The 25740-nt window shown below is 36.1% G+C and overlaps 3 protein-coding genes across 4 annotated transcripts; 1 reads left to right on the top strand and 2 right to left on the bottom strand.

Annotated features, from left to right (window-relative positions):
- Positions 1-1069: 1069 nt before the first annotated feature.
- Positions 1070-10011, top strand: LOC135675540 (biotin synthase, mitochondrial-like). The gene is made up of 6 exons (XM_065185816.1): positions 1070-1353; positions 3253-3432; positions 4723-4821; positions 8598-8829; positions 9188-9355; positions 9661-10011. Exons 1-6 carry the CDS (start codon positions 1153-1155, stop codon positions 9930-9932), a joined length of 1152 nt encoding a protein of 383 aa, XP_065041888.1. The 5' UTR covers positions 1070-1152; the 3' UTR covers positions 9933-10011.
- Positions 10012-11262: 1251 nt separating this feature from the next.
- Positions 11263-12466, bottom strand: LOC135587024 (uncharacterized). Its single transcript, XM_065185817.1, has 3 exons — positions 11965-12466; positions 11719-11752; positions 11263-11589 (listed from the first exon to the last, which is right to left on the bottom strand). The coding sequence occupies exons 1-3, from the start codon at positions 12428-12430 to the stop codon at positions 11511-11513; spliced, it is 579 nt and encodes a 192-aa protein (XP_065041889.1). The 5' UTR covers positions 12431-12466; the 3' UTR covers positions 11263-11510.
- Positions 12467-17302: 4836 nt separating this feature from the next.
- Positions 17303-25726, bottom strand: LOC135675541 (uncharacterized). 2 transcript variants are annotated; one of them, XM_065185818.1, is made up of 9 exons: positions 25567-25726; positions 24246-24440; positions 24012-24141; positions 23765-23913; positions 22368-23696; positions 21942-21979; positions 21652-21859; positions 17861-17930; positions 17303-17748 (listed from the first exon to the last, which is right to left on the bottom strand). In XM_065185818.1, the coding sequence occupies exons 2-8, from the start codon at positions 24378-24380 to the stop codon at positions 17883-17885; spliced, it is 2037 nt and encodes a 678-aa protein (XP_065041890.1). In that variant the 5' UTR covers positions 24381-24440; positions 25567-25726; the 3' UTR covers positions 17303-17748; positions 17861-17882. The 2 variants fall into 2 exon arrangements, with proteins under 2 accessions (XP_065041890.1, XP_065041891.1); XM_065185819.1 differs by lacking the exon at positions 17861-17930.
- Positions 25727-25740: the final 14 nt, after the last annotated feature.

Here is a 25740-nt window from a genome sequence, read left to right on the forward strand (position 1 = left end):
AATACAATGATATAATAGTCAACTTGCTTTCAGATCAACTCCACTTGCAACTAGAGGGGATTTGATTGAACAATGAAGATTGATCGTTGCATAGAATGGAAGCTCGAATAGTATAGATCCGATAGTGGGAGATACAACAAACCATCATCCTTCTTCTCACTCACCTCTAAAGCCATGGTGGTGGGGGAGAGTATAAAAAATATGACGATAATAGATACAATGAGCGGGGAGGAGGATGAAGGTTTATTGTCTCTCCCATCGTTGGATCTATACTCTTTTAGCCTCTATTTTATGTGATAATTAGTCCTCACCATCCGATCAGATCACCTCTAGTTGCAGATGAAGCTAATATGAAAGTAGGTCAATGACCATGCCACTGTGGTGAGAGCATACGTTTTGTTTGCGTGTTGGCTAAAACTTGAGAGCTCGAAGCAAGCACCCCTCTTTGCTGACCTCGAGTATAACCTCTCCCTCCTCGTAGCCAATCACCCCTTCCTCGAATCTACTACACCACTAAACGAAGCGATCGTTTAAGGATTTGAGCATGACGTTGACGCATATGCCTCACATGCCTCATCTTCCTTCTCCGGTGTCGATGTAGATGCAAAATGACGTTGGAAGAGGAACTAAAGTGGTGTAGCGTTGATGCAGATGCCTCACCTCCCTCCTCTTCCTCCTCTAGCTGCAATGCAAATGTCTCATCACTGAGCCTCCTCTTCCTCTCGTCGATATTCGAATTGACATTAATAAGATCAACTACCATGTCATTGTCACTGACCACCACCATAATAGCCACCTACGATACTATCGTTCACTACCATTGTTAAAATTACTTTTGTCCATCATTTTCATATTATTCATACACATGCTATCACGTATCTTCGGTAAGTAAAATTGACGGCATTAGAGTAAATAAGAGTAAATATTTTATTTTTATAATTATAAAAAATTAATATAAATTTTTTAAATCTAAAAATTGAGATAATGAGAACGAGGTCTAATTATTGGTAATACGTAATTAGCCCGTTAATAGAAGATAGAGTCGAACCCAAACCTATACACACTCGTTGCTCACTCTCTCTGCGTTGCTTCGGCTTCATCGCCCCTGCTTCTTTTGGGTTCTTCCTTCCCCGAGGGAGGGAGAAGGGACGAATGCGACGGAGGATGCCCCTGATCCGATCTCCCGGCTCGCGCCTCCGCCCGCTGGTGGCGCCGGGCTACCCTTCCTTCTCAACCTCCGCCGCCACCGTGGAGGCCGAGAGGACCATCGGGGACGGCCCCAGGAACGACTGGAGCAGGGATGAGATCAAGTCCATCTATGACTGCCCCATCCTCGATCTCCTTTTCCACGGTGTACTATACGCCCTCTCCCCCACCTCCCTTTTCTTTACGTACCTTTTTTTTTAACGATGCAAAATCGCGATGATGCTCATTTATGATGAATTTAGTTATTTCCGGCGGTTCGTACTGCTCTAATTGCAGTTCATCTGATAAAGCTTGTCTTTTGATGTGTTTCATGCAGGGTTTACCTGGTGGAATTGTCGTCAAAATTTGCTTTTTTCCGGAGCTTAAAGTGGAAGTTTTTAGTTGTTCCAATTTGTTTTTAAGTGATTTGTGTTTGCATTATAGTTATCAGCCAACATTAGTTTAGTTGTTAAGGAACATTTAAAATAACTCATCGAAGTTAGAATAACTTATGCATGAACTGTTCTAAATGACTTGTCTTTAGTGTCATTATCATGGATTTTACCAAAGTCTTTTCTTATAGACTAGGGATCACCTTTAGAAATAATATGACGGATGTCAACCTGACATAACTCTTCAAAAGGTGGTCACGATACAGATTAAAAAAAGGCATATTAGGAAAGAAATTTGTTTTTAATAGGCAAATAGAAAGGGTACTGATGCTTTTTTGTTGAAGTTCACACAAGAACCGACAATGCTAGGATTCCCTGAACTTGGGAGAAATTGTAGAGAAAGAAGCAGTGACAAGAGCAATTGTCGTCTTTAGGGCACAAAGTAGGACATGCAGCACAAACTCATTGTTTTTGCTTGTTTGCAACAAAAAACTTGTTGAAACATGCATCATAGTCATTTAAGACTTGTACAGTGTTTATACCAAAGGAATTTGCCTAGTGTTCTAGTGTGATTATAATTTCAACTTGGTTAACTACAATATTCTTGGCCTTAGTTGATCCAAGTTGCCAACAAAGCTGTCAAAGAATGCTGGGTTACAAAAGGGACATGTGTATCATAAAACTTCTCGTATGAGCTTTAGAACGGCTGGTTATGATAACTAGTTTTATCTAGGTTAGAAAGTTGTCCAACCTAACCACTTGATTTTAGTCCTTAACCTGCTCCATGATTCCCCTCTTTACCCTGAATCATATGCTGATAGATCATATGCTTTGCATGTGTATGGCTGTGCATGCTGACCCTCCCTAGACCCCTCTTTGGAGAACGCACCATACTCTAGACCACCATTTATCTTTTCTATTTGGGAGTTATTTACATATTATGATATTGGTGACACATACATCTGTGCCAACCAGAAAGCTCATCCTGGTTAGACATATTTATTTAAAGTTTACTACGGTGGAAAAACAACATATGCATATTTTGGAAGGTGCTTATATGTGGTACATTCAACCAACGATTGACTTTTCATGTACCGGACCAGTATCAGTCCCTGGTCGGACTCGTACTTACAGGTCAGTACCGGTGCTTTGAAGACAAATGAGAAAAAGGAAAAGAGGAAGGTGTAGTGGAGGAAGAGGAGAAAGAAGAAGAAGGAAGAGGAAGGAAGAAGAGGAGGTGGTGGAGGAAGAGGGGGATGAAGCAGGAGAAAGAGGAAGGAAGAGGAAGAGAAAGGAAGAAGAGAAGATGATGAGGAGGATGCCTACTTGTCGGCGGTAGGCAGCGGACGGTGACGGGCAACAACACTAGGTGAACAGGCTCACATTTGGGCAAAGAGGGCTCATGAACACGAGACCTAAAGTGTGTTTTTAAATTTATTTTTTAAATGGTTTGGACCAAACCTCTAAATGGAGGCAGTCTATGTACAAAACAGATTTTGAAAAAGGTGTATGCATTTCTTTTTCCTGATCAAGGATATCTCCATATATTTTTTATTTTATCATGTGTTTTATGTTTTCTTTGGTGTGTAGATAGTATCTTCAAATTTATTTTATTAGCAAAAGTCCTTTTTTTACCCTACTATTTAATTACTTCAAAATGCATGGTTTATTGTAGGCTCAAGTCCATAGGCATGTTCATAAGTTCCGGGAAGTTCAACAGTGCACTCTTCTATCTATAAAGACTGGAGGATGTACCGAAGATTGTTCATATTGTCCCCAGTCATCAAGGTATAGTACTGGTCTGAAAGCCCAAAAGCTGATGAACAAGGATGCTGTTATGCAGGCAGCAAAGAAGGTAAGTCTTCTGGACATTCTGATAACTCACCATGACATGTTGACATTTGGTGGTAAAATGTTCTTGTATGCATCAATGTTCTATGAAGTGCTAGAAATGTTGTAGCAACAAAATTATATTTAAGTTTTGCTAAATTCTCAAGATACACTTACTAGTGAGCTCTGCTTTGGTTATTTGAAAAAAAAAAAATTAATTATTTGCAGGACATTCTACATGGAATGATGTCCTGGCTTTGATATATTTTTCCCACTTCTATGCATAGTTCAACAGTAAGCTTGGATGTCTGCATCCACTAGTGCATAATCATGATCTTCTTCTGTCCAAGTTTTCAGAATTTTTCATTGTTGACTTCTTTTGGGAGTGTTACAATTTGGACAGTTTTATGGAAGAGTCAAATATGATGGCCGAATTTTGAAATAATCAATCTATTTTCAGGATTTATATTCTCATCCAAAAGTTTGTTTAAAATTTGTTGCTGGTAACAAAATCTGTGGCTTATTAAGCACTTTTATGAACTGCTGATGTAACTTAACAAAAATAACTTTGCTCGTATGATAATGTCATTGTTTAAAACTATATAATCACTAAGGATCTGTACTCTAAAACAACTGATATCAACATGTGCTGATTTTTCTATATCCATTTTTTTCATTCTAACAAATATCTAACCACACTGATAATCCTCAGTTTTATGAATCTCTTCCTTGACATTTTTATGGCAAAACTGATGCATAAGAAGACCATTATAATACAATTTAATATGTGTATATACATCTGAGTGTCTGTTGGAAATGACTTATAGTCCCATGATATCCACTCTGTGATGGTCTACCGAGTTAGGAAGATGACAACTAACAAAAAAAATCTTTTGTTTATTCCAATTAGTGACTTGTGAAAGCATGAAATGCCAGAAAATAGTCAAATGCAATGAACAAAATGATTCAATTTATAACTATAATTTTTTTCTTGATTCTTCAAATGGATTGTCTGCAAGCTTGAAATAATGTTAATAAACCCAAGTGGTAAGTGGTAACATTATAGTTTTAGTTCTGTTGGCAGCCTTCAAATTTTACATGCTACTTTGATGAACCATATTCACACTACATATTGATCCAGAAATCAGTTGCTTAACGTGATTATGCATATATACTTTCTAAGATTGCCTTGATATTTCTTAAGCTTTCACTTGTCGATCAATTCTTTGTTAACGAGATTGCAATCTTCTTGTTATAAGATCTATCAACATCTATAATATTTTATGCAAAATTTATAATTACCATTGCTACATAGGCAAAAGAGGTTGGGAGCACACGTTTTTGCATGGGTGCTGCATGGAGGGATACAATTGGTAGGAAGACAAATTTCAACCAGATCCTTGAATATGTGAAGGTATGTATCACCAGGCTTTTTTACATAGGACACCTGATATTTGTAATCATCCTAAGGTTATGTTTACAACAACAACAACAACAAAATCGTAAGTTTCAACTATTTGGGATCAACTACATGGATCTTTTGCCGTCATCGAGATATGTAAAAAGCCATATGTTTAGTTAAGTTTAAACTTTAAAGTACTTCAATCTTTATTTATAGTTTTTATTAATGTCTTTTTAGGTTTTCCTCTATCTTTCCTCATACTACTAACATTAATTATTTCACCTCTTTTGACTACCACATCCGGAGGTCTCCTCAGCATATGCTCATACCATCTTAAATGATTTTATCTCATCTTATCTTTTATCGAAGCGACACCTAATTATTCATATTTAAAAGTATTTTTTTTCCTATCTTTCTTAGTAACTCAATACATCTATCTCAGCATTCTCATCTTCGTAGTACAAACTTTATATATATATATATATATATATATATATATATATATATATATATATATATATATATATATATATATATATATATATATATATATATATGTATGTAAGTAGAGCTGTATCGTCCCAGGTAAGCAGTGGAACTACTGATTCATCTATGAATCTGGTTGGCTTTGGACAGTATCTATTTCGCTTTCAAGGAGATGACCGTTCCTTCATTTTGAAGGAGGCACTGGAATATGCAGATAAGAACGGTATGTTCTTCATCGAGACATCGGCAAAGACAGCTGACAACATCAACGAACTCTTTGAGGTATACATTCATGTAGCGTTAACTATGTCTCTGAACCATGTCTGGTCAAAACCGGTGCCGCACAATAAAAGAAAAAAAATCAATCATTTGCTATGATCAAAGTTTTCTTGTTTTTATTTCAGGAAATCACAAAGAGGCTTCCTCGAACATCTTCTTAGCCGTCCGTCTGGAGATTGATTTTAGAAAGCTCCATCTTGCGCATGGGATTGTAGTAGACCTGTTGTGACGCTGCCTATAGGTAATGTATTATCGTCTCGCTAGTTCTTATGTTATGACTTGAATACTTTTCACTAGTAATGGCATGCAAAGAGGGTATAATGTCCCACTATTTCCAGTTGTGGTATTTTGTTCTCTGATGAGCACTATGTTCTGAACGGTGCCAACTACATACATACATACATATATATATATATATATATATATATATAAAGTTTGTACTACGAAGATGAGAATGCTGAGATAGATGTATTGAGTTACTAAGAAAGATAGGAAAAAAAATACTTTTAAATATATATGTATGTATATATATGTATATATATGTATATATATATGTATATATACATACATGCATATATATTTATATATATATATTCCTAATTGCCTAACATTTAGATCCATAAAACATTGTTGGTCTCACAATCTATCTTATAAAATTTTTTTTCTAGTCTCCAAGATATCCGATGATCACACAAGACTCTTGACGCCCCTCGCCAGTTTAATTATTCTGTTTTTACTTTATGAATAATATTTTCATTGATGTCTCCATCTTGTTGAATAATTGATCCAGTATACCTAAAACTTTTACTTAAAGGATTTCTTGTCCATGTAATTTAATTATATTCTCTTGTCTATTTCTAGAATCACTAAAATTGTATTTTATATATTCAGTTTTAGTCCTACTTAATCGAAAACATTTAGTTTCTAAGGCTTGCCTTTATAGCTCAAGTTTATAATTAATTCCACTTAGGGTCTCATCAACTAAGACAATATCATCCAAGGTTTGCCTTACCGGTGTATCGACCAACCATCGGTATGTTACGTACCGACGTACTGTATGTCGGTACATTGGGGCATATCAACAGTATAGTAAAATCACCAAAAATAGCTCCAAAAACACCTGAAAAATAGAAAAAAAGGTTAGATTAGGGTTTTTAAGTTGAAAATAAATATAAATTTAGTATAATTTTAGCAAAAATAATTTAAATTAAGAAAGAATAGTGACCCATATCTTTTTTAAACTTTAAGGAGTAGCTTTGTGGTACGTTTTGGACCACCCTTTAGTTAATATTGAATTATCTTGAAAAAAAAAGGATTTGAATTGTTAGATTATTTTTTAAATAACATAAATTTTAAGATTCAAATGAATAAAGTAATCAATCATACCTGGTTCTACCACCAAAAAGAGCAACAAGACTCCACGGGTGGTGGATCGGGGTCCTCGATCTTATGTATTTGTATATCAATTTGATATATTTATCGGACCTAATAATAAATATTGATACACCGTATGTCATTGGTGCATCAATGTGGTGCTAGTCATAGTTTGATCATTGTGAACCACATGCGTCCAAGGTGTTTCCTAAGCTAAGGATGATTATGGCATGTATTAGTGCGGAGCAAGGAGAATGTCAGAACTACTTTCGCCACTGATCTGTTGCTTTGTATCATAAGATCGATCACTATATTATTGCTCGAAGAAGTATGACCAACTATCACCGTGTTGTTGTTGGTCGTAAGACTCTCTATAATATGATGGTTGTGAATACGATGAGCTTCGCACTGTATCTATGTCGTGTAAGCTCTGTCGCATATGCTCATAATCATCCATTACCTTCCCCTTCTCGTTCTCCTTCTCTTTCCCCTTCCGTGTATAAATTTGACCAATACTCGAGCTCCATGATCTAAATCTTAGGTGACATGTGTAAAATATTGTTTCTCAATCTATGCATCACCCTCAAATTAGGTGACGTGTAAAATATTTGTTGTTTAGAGTGTTCTTCCTCTGAATCCTCCCAAATTTGATTCAATCCACAAACCGCAGCTTTGTTGAGTTTAGGAGAGTAGAAATATGATACTGAGAGAGAGATGTGAGTGAGAAAGAGCTTGAGAGATTTGAAGAGATTGAGACAATGAAATAAGTTGAGAGAGGAGAGCGGAAAGGGTTTAAAAACTGTTTTTTGTGGTTCAAACGATCAAATTGACCATTTGAAACAGGGCAATCTCAACCCTTGATCAGTAATGGTTGGAATTCGATCGTAACCGACCAATACAGGTTCATAATGGTCAGATTTCGATTGTTATTGATCGGTACAGACCTCGTATCGTCCGATACGGGGTCATGTAACTGTACCACCCGGTATAGGGCTATTTGTGTACTGATCCTTTATCGGACCGATACATACCACCTGTATCGGGCGATACAGCTCGATGTGATGAACCTTTATATCATCAGCAAATAACATACACCACGGAGGTCCATTATGTAAGTGATTAGTAAATTTATCCATTATCAATGTGAAAATGTAGGTTTTTAATGCAGATCCTTGGTTTAATCCTATGCTAATAGGAAACTCACTGGACACACTCCCTATAGTTCCAATACTAATTGTTATGTTATCATACATATCTTTAATAACATTAATTTAATTAGTGGATACATCTTTCTTTTCTTAAAAATGTGGATGTTGCACAATTAGTATTATTAGTATCATTTTACATTGGTAACTCTACTATTGACTCCTGTTACTCAATGCATTAACAAATTTTATTGTTGGCAATTGTACAATGGTTTTTCTGGGAGATTTTTCTTGAAGATATATAGAAGTTGGAACAAGCCACACATAGCAGTATAATGGAAAATCTTCTCCAGTAGGATGTTAAAGCCTATTAAAGAACATGTATTTTCTATTCATAGATTTCTGTCACATGGTGATGATGTCACTTTGATCTTCTGAGTCTAATAATTTGAGTAGATTTTCTTCCACATGCTTTGTTTCTCTTAAAACTTGGTCTCTGAGTAGCTTCTTGCATTAATTGCTGCACGTAGGGCTATGGGTATGGAGGTGTGCTGCACCTTGGGCATGTTAGAGAAGCAGCAAGCGGAGGAGCTTAAGAAAGCAGGCCTGACAGCTTACAATCATAATCTTGATACGTCCAGAGAGTACTACCCCAACATCATAACAACACGATATTATGACGAAAGACTGGAAACTCTTCAGTATGTCTGTGAGGCAGGAATTAGCAATTGTTCAGGTAATGCAACTCTATTTCCATTGAGCAACTAATCCACAATCTTCTGATCTCATCTCTGACAAACATAGGATCTGACCCAATCAGGGTACTTGTGAATTCTGCTGACATATTGTGATATTGTTGTAATTAATGTTACTAAATTTGATTTTTTTTTTGGGGTCATGTAGCCATTAGCAAAGTTATTTATAGCATGACTATGTCACTAAAAACTTTGTATTCCTGCTGCTTCCAAACTTGAAAGACCTCGGTAGGAAATGTACCACCTTGTTGTCAAGAAGATGGTAGTAGCATGCACAGTGAGGCATTGGATTTTTTCTCACTTTTTCACCACATAATGGTGCTATTCTTAATTTTATAGGAGGAATTATCGGTCTTGGCGAAGCAGAAGAGGACCGTGTAGGATTGCTGCATACACTGGCAACCCTCCCTACACACCCTGAGAGTGTTCCCATTAATGCTCTGGTTGCTGTCAAGGGTACACCACTTCAAGATCAAAAGGTGATAACTTTACCTCACCATGTTGACCGTAACCATTCTGCCTTTTCCCAAATATTCGGTTTAGTGGACTTCACATAGTTGGGTCACTTAAGAGTTCCATTTGCATTAATCTGTTGTATCTCTGTAGCTGTTCATTCCCAATTTTCTGTGTCTATACTCTATAACCTTTATGAAGCATTTTGAAAACCTACCTATTTTGCTCTTATTATAAGTAGACATGCCATTAATTCTCTGTATATGAATGATACCTCAGCAATCTCCTCTTGTGCTTCATGAAGTACACCTTTCGAGTACCAAACCTGCTAACTCATGCTTTCTCTTCAGCCTGTTGAGATCTCGCCACAGCTCGTATTGTAATGCCAAAGGCAATGGTGAGGCTATCCACCGGCAGGGTTCGGTTCTCGATGCCCGAGCAGGCACTTTGCTTTTTGGCCGGGGCCAATTCCATCTTCACCGGAGAGAAATTACTGATGACTCCAAACAACAACTTTGACGCTGACCAGCTGATGTTTAAAATACTTGGCTTGAATCCGAAACCACCGACTTTTTCCGAGGCAGAAGAAGCACTTGAGCCAGAGAGATGTGAGGAAGCTGTCTCTAACTAGGTTAAAGTTGATGGTGATACAATTTTTTGTGGTACCTGTGGTTAAACAGGGAAATTGAATTAGCTGAGCCCATTATATATGCTTTTGATGGTGTTACCTTGCCATCTGTGTGTTCTAGGAAGTCAAAAGCTATTCTCATCTGAGAAAAAGTATTGGAGGATCTATTTATAGGGAATTTTATATATAGATCCTCCTCATATATGTCACAGAGTTTAAGAAAATAAATATTTAAAATATATTTATTATTGTCATTGATTATTTTAATCTTTCTTTCCTTTTCTTTCATTGTACACTTTCATCTATCAAAGAAATTGTCCATTGATATTCTCTATTTATCTTTTTTAAGGGCAATATTTAACCACAAAATGGCTTATGATTTAACATTTCTGCTCCTCAGCTTCTTTCTCTCTCATTTCTTTTCTTATTGTCTGCTTCTCTTCACCTTCTCTCTCTTTCATGTTTTCAGTGATTTTTTTTTCTTTTTTTTTTATGTCTATCTTTTGTCATTTTCAAATAGATTGATGAATACTTGGTGGCCACCACACCATTTGTTGTAGATTGTTAGGTGTTGCATAGTTGGACCACATCCACATGGTCAACTAGATAAATTTGACATGAGGAATTTATGGTCACAATATGTCTGTCCATTTTTAAGATATGATTCACACCATGTAACAATTTCTCCTCTCTCCATTTATATTCCTTTTGTTGTGCCATCTATTCTAACATTCATCTTCTACTGCTCTTCCAAACCCTGTTCTCCATCCACCACCATTGAGAGAACCATTCTGTGTTCACTGTAGTGTTCGATTGCTTCTGACAAATCCTGCACTCATTCTTGAATAATTTTGGGGAACAAAAATGTCAAATACAATTGGAAGAAATGCTTTGAAATGTGCATCTCTTTCCACAATAGAAGTTTCCTCCTGAGTAGAACAATTAATGCCAGTATCATCATATAGTAAATGGTATATGGCAATGTCAAGACCCCAATCTTCCATGGATATTTTGCTGCATCAATCATACACTCATTTAATCAATGTGAATGATACATGTAGATTTGAGGACCCACAAGAGCATGCTAAATAACTATCATTAAACAACTCCAAGAAATCAAATCAATCTATCATAAAAACAGGCCTCCATGGCCAGAAATCAATTAAATGGAAAAGCAAAGAGTTTTCCGCAAGTAAATGATGCAGGAACAATATGTTCCAGTGGTGTTTTTGGCCAAGTTATAATCAGAAGAATAACATTGGTTTTCTTTTGCTCTCTGTGGTGAATGCATCACCTCCCTCTTGTCATTAACAAGCATCTTATGGCATGTCTGTGAACTGTAAAACATTGTAAGACTGCAAATCTATGATTATAATTTCATTCATATTACATTAAACAATATTCACAAACTTGAGCAATCAATATGGACAAGGAAAAAAGAAAACACATTTGATCCATCTATACTATCAGACACGAAAGACAAGAAAGATGTGCTTTACAAGACTGTAGGTTAGACTTGATATCAACTGATCTCAGACCTCAGACCATCCAGATAACTTCCTCTCTTGTATATCTCTATCTTTATCTTCTTCCTCTATGCCTCAGTTTTGTACCTCTGGTATATGATTCTGACAAGAAACTCCCCTCTCTATAAAAAATGCTGCAGCATGCCATGACACCAGAGGATTAATTCTATTAATTCTTCCAGTCCCCAGAAGAACACAAAAAAAGATGAAACCCTTGTCAGCTGCATAATCTAATAGTACAAGCCACTGCTTGAGCCCAATACCTCAGCCTTGCTTTAACTTCATCTGGATGATCCCCTGGTGGGAGAAATAGAAGCGAAAAGCTGAATCAGATACCAGGTCATTGCAGCTAAAACAAATTCGTCAAACCTAAAGATCAGATCTTTTCTTCACATTCCAAGTACTTCCCGCAAACAAGGGCTGCTCCAAATGGTATATGGAGGAACAAAAATGGAATCTTTGAAACGAGGGCTTCGTAGAAGGGGGGATGCAAGAACGGATTTTTGTACCTGGGCTGGAGATTCTCCAATTGGCGATGGGAGGAGACGTCAGCGACGCGCACAGATCCATGGACTCGCCAGAGGAGGAGCGGTCGAACGAGCGCTGATGATGATGATGGTGGTGGTGGTGATCGTCCAAGAACCTCTGGGTCATGGAGTAGCAGAGCTCCAAAGCCGGGAGCGTGTTGCAGAGCTCGGGGATCTCCTCGTAGCTGAAACCGAAGCCGAGGTCAAGGCACCCCTTGAGCTCCTTCAGGTCCTCGTCCGTCAAGCTCTTCGTTCTCAAGAATCCGCCGGGTCCCTGATCCCCACCGCTGTCCGCGCCGTCCACGTATCCCTCGAGCATCACCCCTCCACTCTTTCGTGGCCACGGCGCCTCTCCCCTCCATCCTCTCCATTGTACCCCCACCTCCGCCTCCTCCTCCTCATCCACTGCTACTGCCGGCTCCACCATTTCCTCCACCTCCTCCTCCATCCTCTCCGAGGAGATCGAAGCAGTCAAATCTCTCTCTCTCTATCTCTCGGGTGTTCTTCTTCTGGTGATGTGGGTGGCCTTTTATGGCTTCCGCTCATGTGGGATATGTGATAATGATGATGATTCATCATCATCATCATCATCATATCATGGCATGTGATGCGGCCTCGAAGGCCCGAGACAATCTGGACCAGCAATAATTCTGCCACCAACTGTAATACCACCTTTTGTTGCTTACTTTTTGTTTTATTGGACAGAACAGTGGGATCCACTGTTCTGTGATCAATATGGCAATAATAAGACAGGTACGAACCTGGGTACATGGCGCCGGCTCCGCAGTCGCAGTGGGTCGCAGGCCACGCAATCAACGGGAGAGGTGAAGAACCCGCAACTTGGTGCCGGCCACGTAGAGGTGCGCTCATCGCCGCCGTACGCGTGGCGCCCTTTCGATTTCAGTACGATTACATTTATATTCCCATATATATATAATTACTTTTACATTAATTCCTCTAATTTTAATGTTAACAGCCGAGAAACTTACTTATATGTCCTTTTAATTAATCTATACTAGTTTGACTGTCATTTAAGTGTTATATCAGGGATGCTTAAACTCTAATTGGAATATTTTTTGCCAAAAAGCTTTATTAAAGCAATGAGAATTAATTTTAGAAGTATTTTATTTATTTTTGTATTTAAATATTTTTATAAAATAATATTAGTAATTAATAACCAAGACTAGTGGTAATTTACTTTTAGATGGATGTATATATCAAGGATCTTACTATTTGGAGTAATATATATATATATATAATATGTTGATTGTTTGTAATGTGAAATAGTTCTAAAAGAGTGTTAATTAAATAGGTACCTGAGAGTTAGTTCTATAGAATTCCAAATAATGAAAATAAGTTAGTCAAAAAAAGATTTCACTTATAGAATTTAAATAAATGGTGGATTAAATTGAATAGAGTAGCAACCAAGAAAATTAAAATAAAATCACTTAGCTAAATTCTAATTATTTGGTCCAAATTATTTAATCTTGAATGAAAAACAACAATAAAAAGTTTTCTAAGGTCATGAAAAAACAGTCTTGAAAAACAAACATAAAGACACAATCAAAGTTGACTATTGACACATAAGGCCATATGACTTGTTGACGCTCTATGGAATGGGCAGTCAGAAACATTTAATTCCTTTGGATTCAAGTCCTGACAGTAAGATTTATAGCTCCATGCTGCTATTAACTATTGGGAGATGTCTTATCAGCATAAGGAATTAGTTGTTGTCATTATTGATTGCTTGATAGCAGCAAATGCAGATACAAATCATGTAGGAAGCCACAATTTAATGCAGTACACAAAAAAATCTACTCAAGACTTGCATTGGATGTTTCTAGTCACAAATATATATATATATATATATTTGATGCTTTTGATATACTTTATTCTTCATGCAATTTGGTCCTCCATCAATCTATTCATGAGCTTCTATTTGGATAGAAATGGCTACCTGTATACATTTCTTTCCACAAATAAAATGTAATTGCTGTAATGGATGGAAATCACAGTTTTCATTCTTTTTATCGCTGTAATGGCTGTAATAAAAGTATATTTGAGTAGACTCATTGAATATTTGTAGTTTGATGTTGGTCAGCCAGCACTTGGAATCTATTATTTTGGTGCATATGATCCACACCATATAATTATCTTATATGATCCTTCTTCAAGCATAAGCCATCAATCTACTACATCAAGATAGAAATGGTTACCTATGTACATTTCTTCCCCCACAATAGTAATTATTGTTGTTGTTGATTTTTCACCACAACTTACAAATGCTTCCTCTTTCTCTTTCTCTCTCTCTCTCTCTCTTTCTTTTTGACAACACATTGCATAAAACAAGCAATTTTTTAATGATAATAATATTATAATTTTAGGATAAAAATAATATATTATAAAAAAATAAACTTTATTAAAGATATCAACTTAGCTTGACTAGTAAAGATTTTGATTATCCATAGCAAAACCTCAACGTCAAATCACATATTCACCGAAACGATAAATTTTATTGGCGCTCTAAATTATCTATACTTTATAATTACTATTCTAACGAGTCTAAGCCATAATCTTTTTATCTTGATTGAAATAGCAATATATTTTTATTTTTTTGTACGCGTAAGAGGTAATCATTGAAATGGATATCATTCTTTGTTTTATTTTTATTCACGATGTATCATAATAATAATAATAATAATATTATCATGGTTACTTGGTAGAATTATCTATCAAAAAATTTCTAAAAGGTGAATAGGAGTCTGATCAAATATTGTTCATACAAGATAAGTGATGGCCTAATTGGTCAAAATGCGAATCCAACCAATCGACATATGCATTTGATACCTTCTCATGACCATGCGATGAGCTATACTTCCTACCAACCTGCTACTATTCTGTTCTGTAAGGCAGCAAAAGGATGTCTGCATTGCCATGTTCATGACATAGACTGACTAATTAAACTATTGAATATGAATCGCTAGTCCTTGGAAGATAGATATAATATGTGGTCATTATTTCAATCGACTTCACCTCCTGTATCGCATGATGTGGATGCTGGCATTGCAGTTGCCGCCATTAATTAATTTGATGCAGCATTATTATTCTAATCCATTCAACACCTCTTTTGGTCAATCCAATCAAACTACACCACCCACATTTACTTCATTTGATCATTGATGGGATTTGTAGTTGGGACGAGTCAAGCAAGGGAGGGAGGGAGGGAGAAGACAAGTCGAGAGTGAGACAGATAATTCAACATGGAGAACCTGTCTCCTATATTATACATGTAGAGAACCAAAATAAACGAGCTATGTGGCAACATATGAGCAAGACGTTAGGTGAGGATAGCAATTTGGTTGGGAGAGATGTGATCACATTAGATATCAATTGCATATGCAATGGATTCATAATCCATAGAAATTTAGTTCCGTCATCGAGTTTGATCAGCAACCAACCGTATAATCCTAAATTTTCAATCATGGATTCAAGCTATTTATTTTCATTAACTAATTTTCTTATATTTTTGTATACACTTAAATAAATATATACATATATTAAATATAAATCGTAAAACAATTTCATATTATAGATAAAACTTATGCAAGAAGTAGTTCATATCAAAATACATAATACCATATTATTTGAGTTCTGAGTGACGTCATGATACAGCATGACGTATACGGATATAATGACATAATGATATAATAAGACGCATAGGGTATGAAGAAAGCACATGCGACTTTACAGCATGACAAGCATAAGCCAACTACCATATGGCCAAGCATAAGCCAACTAGCATAAAATTGACTTACGAAAAAGGGTATAAGATTTAAAAATTAAATGATAAATAATAATAATAAAATCGTAAGATCCAACTATTCGGAATCGACTATCTAATTTTCTTTTTATCACCATTGAGATATATAAAAAAATCATCAGCCTAATTAAATTTAAAATATTTAATTTTTATTAATAATAAAAATTAAATAAATTCTCCTAAAAAAACTCTTTTCTTTTCTTCTCCCTCCCTCTCATAAATCGTCCCATATTTTTTTAATAATACCAAAATGCTCTACAATTTGCACATTTGTGTCCTAAGCAAAACCTTTTTTTTCGATAGGAGAAATAAAAGGAAATAGTACAGAGGTATTGCTATAAATGGAGAAAAGCTGAGAACTCTACAGGAAATTTGCTGAAAAACGGGAAAAAAAAAATCTTTTCTGAAAATACATACACCTACGAAAAATCACTCATATTGCATTATCAAAATTTACTTGCTAATCGATGACTAACATAATAGCCTGAATAATAATTACCGATCTATATAAGAATTTTCTTCGATCTATATGCATATATATACCGTGAGAACATGCTTCAAAGCATCACAATGTCATCATGCATTTATGAAAAGATCATTGGTTACAATATGCTTTACAACTTCTAATGTTGTTTTCTAAGTTTATATATAAAATCCAAGAAACGGTTCCTAACTCGTAAGGAATATGTGAGGATGAGAGCCCAAAAAAATTACTGCCAATTGGTAGGCTAGCAGTTCATATGAATTTTAGTATATAAAGACTTTAGTGAATCTTGCTGGTAATAACCGGAGAGACCTACAGAAGAGCACAAATTTCATCATCTTTCAAATATGTTTGGGTCTGTATCATACACCAAACAACAGTCATAACATTAATGTATTTAACAATATTCAAGAATATAATATTGTTTTAATGTACCTGAGTGCCAAGTTCATATATATAGATTCAAACCCTGACCCAATAAGATTATGTAAACAAGTTTAAGATCCATAGCTGATATGATAGCCTGATGAATCACTGCCTTGAAAATTATAGGAAGCTTATGCTGGAAACACTTCTAAACATTATTAGAAAGAAACTCACCTTTGGCATGCAGTTGTGTCCCGACCATCTCTCTACCCACAAACAAGGGGTACTAGAATTCTAATGACATGAATGACAAAGTTAGATGCAATGCAATTCACAATATCATGTAATCATGAAACAAGTTACAAAACCTTTAACAGCTAAGTACATGTATATGATAAATGCAGAAAAACATGGGTGCCAAGTTAAGTTCACAAACCTTTATCATGTAGATGTAATAATCCTCACAACAACTATCTTCAACATTAATATAATAGGCCATGTGACAGAGGACTAATATCATGGAAGAGTTATGAGTTTGATTTCTTACCTCGGTTTCTCCATGTAGCGTTTCCTGTCTAGTAATATAGAATTAACATTAATCAGAAACTTAATCCATCAAAGTCCATATCAGTATTTCATTACACATCAACTATCAGTTAAATAACTGATCTGAAACTTATAATGAAGTGTACAAGTAATGAACACATACAATACAAGTCTTCTATGTTATTGAAAAATGATCGACCTGTATGAATGTCTAGTAACATTAAACATAAATACAAAGTTGATTTTGAGAGGGCTTGTTCCCTTTGCATTGTGAAATACCAGGAACTTAGAAGGGATAGGATGGAATTTCAGATGCTGGTCTTGAACCAATTCCATGATGCAATGCTGTTGCCATCTGGGTGTTATTTCAAGATTCTACATGGAACCCTCGTGGCCTACAATCCTCTCTTGATGACAGGCGCTGGAGTTGGTTCAGTGTTTAAAGTTGTTTTTTGAAGTTCAAATAGAAAGCTTGGTCTCTGGAGCAAACAACAAATGGCAACTGTAACACAGTACAGGAACAGTCGTTTGTGACATGCAATGGATTTTACTGCACACAGACAAAAAAAAAGAACAAATTAGTCAACAAATTGTAGGTCATGAAGTTTATAATCAAGGAAGTACTGAAAGAACCATTTTGATGCATGATACAGAACACTTACCAGTGTTCAAAAACTAAAATGGTCATTTACATCCAAAATCTCTTGACCTCTTTAAACAGATTATTTTTCCCTATTTAATCAAGTTACAGCAAAAGCATGGTCAGTTGCACATCCATCACAGGTTCTTCCTTTGTTTTCCAAGAAATTTATAACAATTACTTTATTCAGTATGGCCTGGAGAAAAAAAAAAGTGTTCCTGCATTCAACTCTATATTCTTTCTATATGAATGTGCACAAGCCACATGCAAGAATGCATGTGGTATATGGTATATGGTATACATGCAAGCATGCATGTGGTATATGGTATATGGTATACATGAAAGACTGAACCAAAGGTGTATAGCAATTGAATCTAAGACCTATCATACATGTGCCACAGCTAACAAGACAGCAGAGTATTAACACTACTCACTAAACAGAGCACGTTCATGAGTCAGACCAGCTTAGTCAGCTGATATAAATCAGGACCTTGGCTCAATGTTGAGTCACATGTTGGATTCCCCTATTCCTCTTCCTAAATTTTTTCACAAAAGCATAGAACAGATGCTAGATATGAAAGTCTTATTTCTCATATTTGCCCCTCTCACTTTATACATTTTTTCTTATATTTTAGATTTCCATTGCTCAATTCAATATTTCAAAATTTATTTTGTGAGACTAGTTATTAATATTTTTTTTTCAAATCTAACTATACAAAACTTCATATTCTACTAATAAACCCTCTCTACATTACCATTCTTGCCCGTATGGCTTAAAGTTTTGACCACTAGGCTCATCCAGGTGCAACATGATGAAGCCTGGACATTTGCTTAGACCTAGCACTGAATGCAACTGTTGGATAAATAAACTCTTTGTTTGACAAGATGAAAAACATGTGCATTTTGTAAGGAGTAATTTGTGACGATAAGGCATTTTACCTGTGTCCAAAATCCAAATATTTGTATTAGCATCATCATATATAACATACAGTAGAGGGTTGCAAGAAATAGAAGCTGACGGTGCTAAATTAGAGAAACAGTTGGCAGATAAAATTATAGAGGGCAAAGGAACATATGAATATCTTTATAATAATGTTATGCTTATGGACCAACTTACAAATACAAGTACCGAGTTATATGTCACAAGTTTTTTTTTTTTTTTTGAGGTCAAAGAAATGTTGCTGAAATTATTTTCCTGCCTGTTCATTCATTAAATTAAATCACTTTCCTTCTGCCCATCGAACATCAAGGACAACCCATATATTACAAGCTTATGCCACAATTAACAGGATCTATTAGCAAAAACATCCCTTCAAATCTTTTTTGGCATTAGGTTTAAGTTTAATCCACTTTGTATCTTTTAAGTAGACTGTTAAATCTAGATCTGTTTGACTTAATCAAGGATAAATAAGAAAACAAAATGCATTTTCTAAAATATAAGCTCAACCTGTGCAGCCAAGACAATTGGAAGCAGATAGAATTTTAGTTCCATAAGATTAATGAGAAATATTGTATCCATCAACATGCTGGAGTACTTCAGATTCTGTAATCATATTCCTACTTGAAATGGAAATAAAAGAGTCTTTTGTAATGTAAATAGGGAAGCCAGATCAGAAGGGATTCAGCTCCATGTTTGCAAAATCTAAAGCTGAAATAGCATTCACATTTCATTTCTGTGGACAAAGTTCTCCAAAATCAACCAATCCTGAACGGGGCAAGCTGAACCAACCCAGTCACCTCTAATCTTTCAATGGTTGACTATCCTAACTCAAGAATTAGTGAATCCAGTCAATATCAACCGATTTCCCTTACTCTAATTTGTCAAAGGATGTTAACCTAACTCAAGAATTGGTTGATGTCAATCAATCTCCACAATCCAACCTGATCATAGACACCAGCCAATCCTGAGTAATTCCAACTTATCCAAAGCTAAGGATGGTGCATTTTGACCTGTCTTGACAACTTTTCAGCTGATCTAAGGTCCGTTGAGACAGATCTCAACTTGAGCATAACTCACCTGACCCAGATGATCTAGTCCAATCCCAAGATTCCAGATTCTAATCCTGATAAGGAAGCCAATCATGATCTTTTGAGCTAAACTATGAAAACACTTGACTACATATTACACCCAATTTGCTTAAAGTTTCAATAAATTTAGCATCTTTGAGCAAAAAGAACAAGACTATTTGTTTTGTCTTTTGAGCAAGACTAGCATTTTAAATTGACAAAATTCTTATCTAACTAGTTGACAATCATCATATCACTCTTTTTCAAGTGATCTTTAATTTCTTCATCACTAAGATTGCTCACAATACCTAGCACAGCAGAGCCATCAGTTGGGAGCAGATAAACCCATTTGATCGGCTCAAATTCATGTAGATCAAACAATTCTGAGCCAATTCAACTGCTGATCATCTGCTGTCCTATAGAAAGGACGCATAAGAACAAATAAAGCTAGCAATAGATAAAAAATGAGATCCCAATTTCTCCCTAGTATAAAATATAGATGTCAAGAACCACTATTAATAGAGATGCCAAGATGTACTAACAACTAGGGGTGAATAACATAATGAATAGGAGTTGCACACCATCATTAATATGTTCCAATCGAATTTACAATAGACAAATTTACATGTGTCCTCAGATGCTGTCAGAACAAAGGAGGGAGGATGGAATAATAAGGTACTTGTTAACTACCATGACAATGTAAAAGAAAATCAGGAATGGGGGAACATTACCCTTAATTCCACAAGTGCTAGTATGTCATGGACAAGCATTTTTAGCTAGCAAGAATTACTGATCGAAAGATAAGTTGATTAGTTCACCTAAATGGCTCTTCAGTGAAGGCAGATAACTGAAGGTGATTGCATTAAGGTAACAAATGACATGAAACAAAATCAGTATATTTTGGGGTCAAAATTAGGAAAAAATAACAATGGAGAAATCTCCATCGTGATGAGACGAGAAGGGAAAGGTGCTTTATTCAGCTGCAGGACTATATAGGAGCCCACATGAAGTAGAAGATATGTTCTCATTAAAGGTGTCCCGTCTTCCTGAAAATTTAATCAACTATCTCAAGGAGCTCAAAGAAAAAAAGTCATTTACTCTATATGACATGAGAAATTTTTCACAGCCTTAAAAAAAGAATTTGTTTTCCAAACAAAATAACATGTTTTGAAAGGAAAAAAAGGAGCCTTCACCATGATTTTATTATGGATATTTTTCATAAAACCATACCTATTGTAAAGAATAAGTGCACACATGACAACTTGAGAAAAGATGAGTTCCCAAACAATCCTAAACGTGCACTATCTGTCAACACTATACCTTTGCATATTTGCATGTGATACGAATGCCTTTACCATTCAAAACGGATCCCTGGTATAAGCTATTACCTGATAACCTTTACTAGTAGATGAAACTGGAGTAGAAATAAGTTATATGAGTTTAAGGCATGATTAGAAAAGTTATAATACTGTTTTAGGTTAGGTAAGACTATCTCTGAATACATGAATAAGTAAACTCAACAAATAATTGAAGATTGGGTATTGGATAACATTTGGAAGTCACAAAAAAAGTCCAGTACATCTAAAGTCTTGGATCAAGGAAGATCCCAAGTATGACAAGATATAGGTTCCTGACTCAAATTGCAAAATGGTAAAAATTACTAGTTAACTTAACAGCATTTAGCAAACTAAACTACTTTATGCAATTATATAAGAACTGAAGAAACTCCCACTAATAACAATTTTCAACATCTGTAAATCCATGTCTATTGTCTAAGGACAAATCTTAAAGAGAAGCAGACTGAACCTTAGAGACAAGCCTTGTGGAACGCCTAGGTATAACAATCTCATCAGACATTGCTTCCTTGGCTGAACTTTTAGTGCTTTTTAAGTCCATGATTGTCCCACTCATATTTTCACAAGTGTGCTGCCTCTTAACATGGATCTCCTCAGGAAACTCTAAGTTGCTAGATCTCTTAGAACAATTGTCTAGGGAAGTCTGCACTCCAGAACATCTGCATATTATAAACCATGTTTAATGCTGAAATGCTGTAAGGAATTTAAATGCAACTCGAGCTTTGATCAAACATCACTTACTCTGAAGTGTCCTTTCCCCTCAATGGTGTGCTGTGACCCTGCATCAAATGGTACAGTTGGTTGGTTATCAAACATAAAGGAGGCATCAGTTATAAATTCATAAAATAGCAAATAGAGCCCACTTACAATGTCCCACAATTATTATGGTTACAAAAGAAAATACATAATCCAATGCTATTAAAAAGAACAACATGGACTTCTAAAAGAAGTCAGTGTCCTTTCAGCTTAGATGAACAGGCAAATAGGATTCTCCGAACAAATGAAAAAAGTCTAATATGTAGTTATTGTGCCATCACATACATTTGTGCATACATGGTTCTCCACTAAAATGCAATAGCTTTAATGTGATAAAAGTTGATAACCATCCTTTAAAAGCCTAACATCTTAAAAGGTACCGAGAATTTAGTGCAAGAAAAAAACAATTACCGATTCATCTTGAAACGTTGAAGTTTGATCCTCAGGATTCACCGTTCCAGAGTTAACACATACTGGTTGATAGAGAAGGCCATCTGCTGCCCCCACCTCTGACTGTGCATCGGCCATTGGACCATCTGGTACCATCGGTCCAATAAGCTGAACAGAATTTGGCGACCCTTTGTGTGGACTGGCATTCTCTGGCAGCTCGTCGGTGGCATGCATAATTGAGTCTTCACATGCTCTACTATAATTATTAAGATGGCCATAATGATTAGTGTCTGTACTATTCTGTATATCCTTGGACATAGGAAGGTTACTTTTATCAGGAACGTCACTCAATGTATTAGATAAAGCATTATCTTCAACACCAACAAAATCAATGCATGCAGTCTTAGAAATGAAGCCATCAGTTGTAACAGGAGTAATGGCACCAACATCCTTGTTATCAATAGATTTTGTAGAAGCATCAGGAAGTGATGCATTGCCCTTGACCATTGCAAAGGAAGCATCAATAGAGTCTTGAATTAACACTATACCTTCTTGAGGACAAGATGCAATATCAGATGCCACGTTGTTTTGAACTGAGTAAGCTGCACAAGAAGATGAAACCACTTGATTCTCCTCCAAACCTGATATGCCAGCAGGAACACTGCCTGATGTCAAAACAGAAGATCCAGATGTCACCACAGTTGTGTCAGGTGGGTAAGCCTCAGAATTGCAATTCTCACTGACGACTGAACTCAATGATGAATTAGTACAACCAGTGTTCCGATCAACTCCAACACACTGAAGGTGCATCCCACTGTCAACAGATGGTGAAATTTTCATATGATCATCTTCTGGTGAACCACTAATATCTTTTGAAAGAGTCCTTGACTCATGATGTTCTGCATTTTGATGGACACACACTTCATCCTTTAAGCTATTGATCCATTCTAATGGACAAGAATTCAAATCAACATATAAATTAATTCCCTCCTCTGACATCACAAAGAATTGAAGTGAAGGGGTTCTTGTAGAAATTTCATCAGCAGATACAAACCCACTTTCCATGGAGTATTCCTGAGGTTTATTATGTTCACATGGTACAGGAATGGTATTACAAGTTCTACTGTTTGTAATAGCATCCTGGGTTAATTTCTCCTCTGGATTTCTATGATCCAACAATTTTCCAGATGCACTTCTGAAACTCGCTTCCTTGCAATCCAGACCATGAAGTCGATTTGTTGCAATTTCTTGGATATCAGCAGCAACACAAGATATTGTTCCCATGTTACAATGCTCAGAAGAAGATCCAAAACCTTCCGTACCTTTATTATTAGCAGGCCATGTTTGTGGCTGCATTAAAAAAATATGTCCTAAATAATATGCACAATGAAATTAATATTAACCAAGTATAAACATACCTTTTCAGAAGTTAGATTGACCATATGGCCAATAAGTTTCATTTGATTACCAGTCCGACAGAGTGATCTACTTTCACCTGGAATTTCACTAACGCTAGAAGACCGTCCATGTATATTAACCATAGAAGAATTTGATCTTCCAAACAGTCCTACAAAATGTTTTTCTGGATGTTGATTAAAAATAATTCCTTTGGCACTTTGGCATGACTATAGCAAAATTGCAAATTTCATGACATATGACCCTTACCTCCGGCTGATTCGTCCAGAGAAATGAATGTTTGTTTGACTTTTGTTTCTAATACAAATGATTTTTTGGAAATTCCATCCTTAGAATTAGTTGATTTCTCCAGTGATGATGCTGAACTGGCATTTCTTTTCTGCGAAAACATTAGATATGTATTTAACAAATTTAAATTGCAACTAGACTGCCACCAAGTTTATATATTTATGGAGGAATTTTATTAACTATATGGTAATCTACCTTAAACAGTGAAACCAGTGACTTGGCTAGTTGAGCATGGCTTCTATTTGCAGGAAGATCATGCTGCTTGCACAATTTCTGAAGTTCCTTTCTCGACTTTTTGAGATTGAAGTTTAAGTTCTGATAATCCATCATCTCGACTTTACACTTCCAAAACAGCTAGTCCCAATAATTCCACTTTTATGCCCAATAAAACTGAAGAGAGAAAAAAATCAACATAGTTACAATTTTTTAGTATACAGCTGGAACTGTATACCCAAAACAAGAAAACCAAGCAGTAAATTAACACCATTTTCTAAAGAACATGGAGGAGAGAAACAAAAGCAAGGAAAGCATGTTCAGTCAATTAATTGCAAGAAAAGTTATAACCAGAAACAACACTGTATCAGTTATATTAATAACTTCAAAAAGAAAAAGAAAATGGACACACACACACATGTGTATGTGTGTGTGTGTGACGATGACTGACAAAACAGAACAAGATTGCTCTGTCAGATAGTGAGTAGAATTTCAACAGTTAGCATCTCTATTTGATTTTCATGGTCCTTTGAAAGGCTTTACATAATATCAAGATGCAAACAGATTGTTTTTCACATAGATATGCACTTGCTGACCACAATAATATTTTATGTTCAATACTTCCGTTCAATGTATTAGATCCAAGGAATAAAATATAAAGTGCAAGCAGAAACCAAGCAGGCATGCATAAACTCATATATTTCAGTAATTGACAACATGCTTAAGAATGAAAAGGCGAGTCTGGCATCAGGATGAGGTTATTATTCCTTTGTGACCTGGGTAACCAGGGTTTCAGTCATGCATTGACCCTCCCAAGATGTCGCACTGGTGAGAGAGCAATGTGGACCGGGCCACCTATTTATGTTAATTCTCAGGACTGGAATTGCTCTATACTCCAAAATAGGTCTTCCTTCAAGGACATCGTTCGTACCACTTTGCGGCCAAACCAACAGAGCCACTCAGTTCCATAGTAGATAAGAAAAGAAAACAAAGATGAGTATGTATGGCATCTTCTAATTGACAAACGACATGCAAATACAACTGCACGCTGTCCTCCAGATGGATGCAAGTGAAGAAGCTGCAAGTTTTGAACCTAACTCCGAATCCCATCTCGCAAATCGAGTAAAAAAAAACATAGCTATATATCGAAGCAGCTACCAATTAAAGAAGAAATCCATGAAAAATCAAACAGAAAGCTCAGAATCGATTATCAAAGATCGAACCAAACTTGCAAGGCCTGGAATCTAAGAAGCGGAAAGAAAGGGCGAGCTAGGGTTTCGGATAGGTGGGGTTAGCTCGGTACCTCTTCGACACGAGGAGTCTCCAGAGCTCCGTTCATCTGCTGGGCGCTCGCGATGATCGTAGGGATAAGCCGGAAGAGAACCACCGAGAGAGAGAGAAGAGACGCGACGAGAGGAGGGGCGAGAACAGGGAAGGATTGCTCAAAGGCGCCGGTGGAGATCGATCGATCAATCGA

Source organism: Musa acuminata, chromosome BXJ1-6, assembly GCF_036884655.1.
Source record: "Musa acuminata AAA Group cultivar baxijiao chromosome BXJ1-6, Cavendish_Baxijiao_AAA, whole genome shotgun sequence".
Lineage (NCBI taxonomy): Eukaryota > Viridiplantae > Streptophyta > Magnoliopsida > Zingiberales > Musaceae > Musa > Musa acuminata.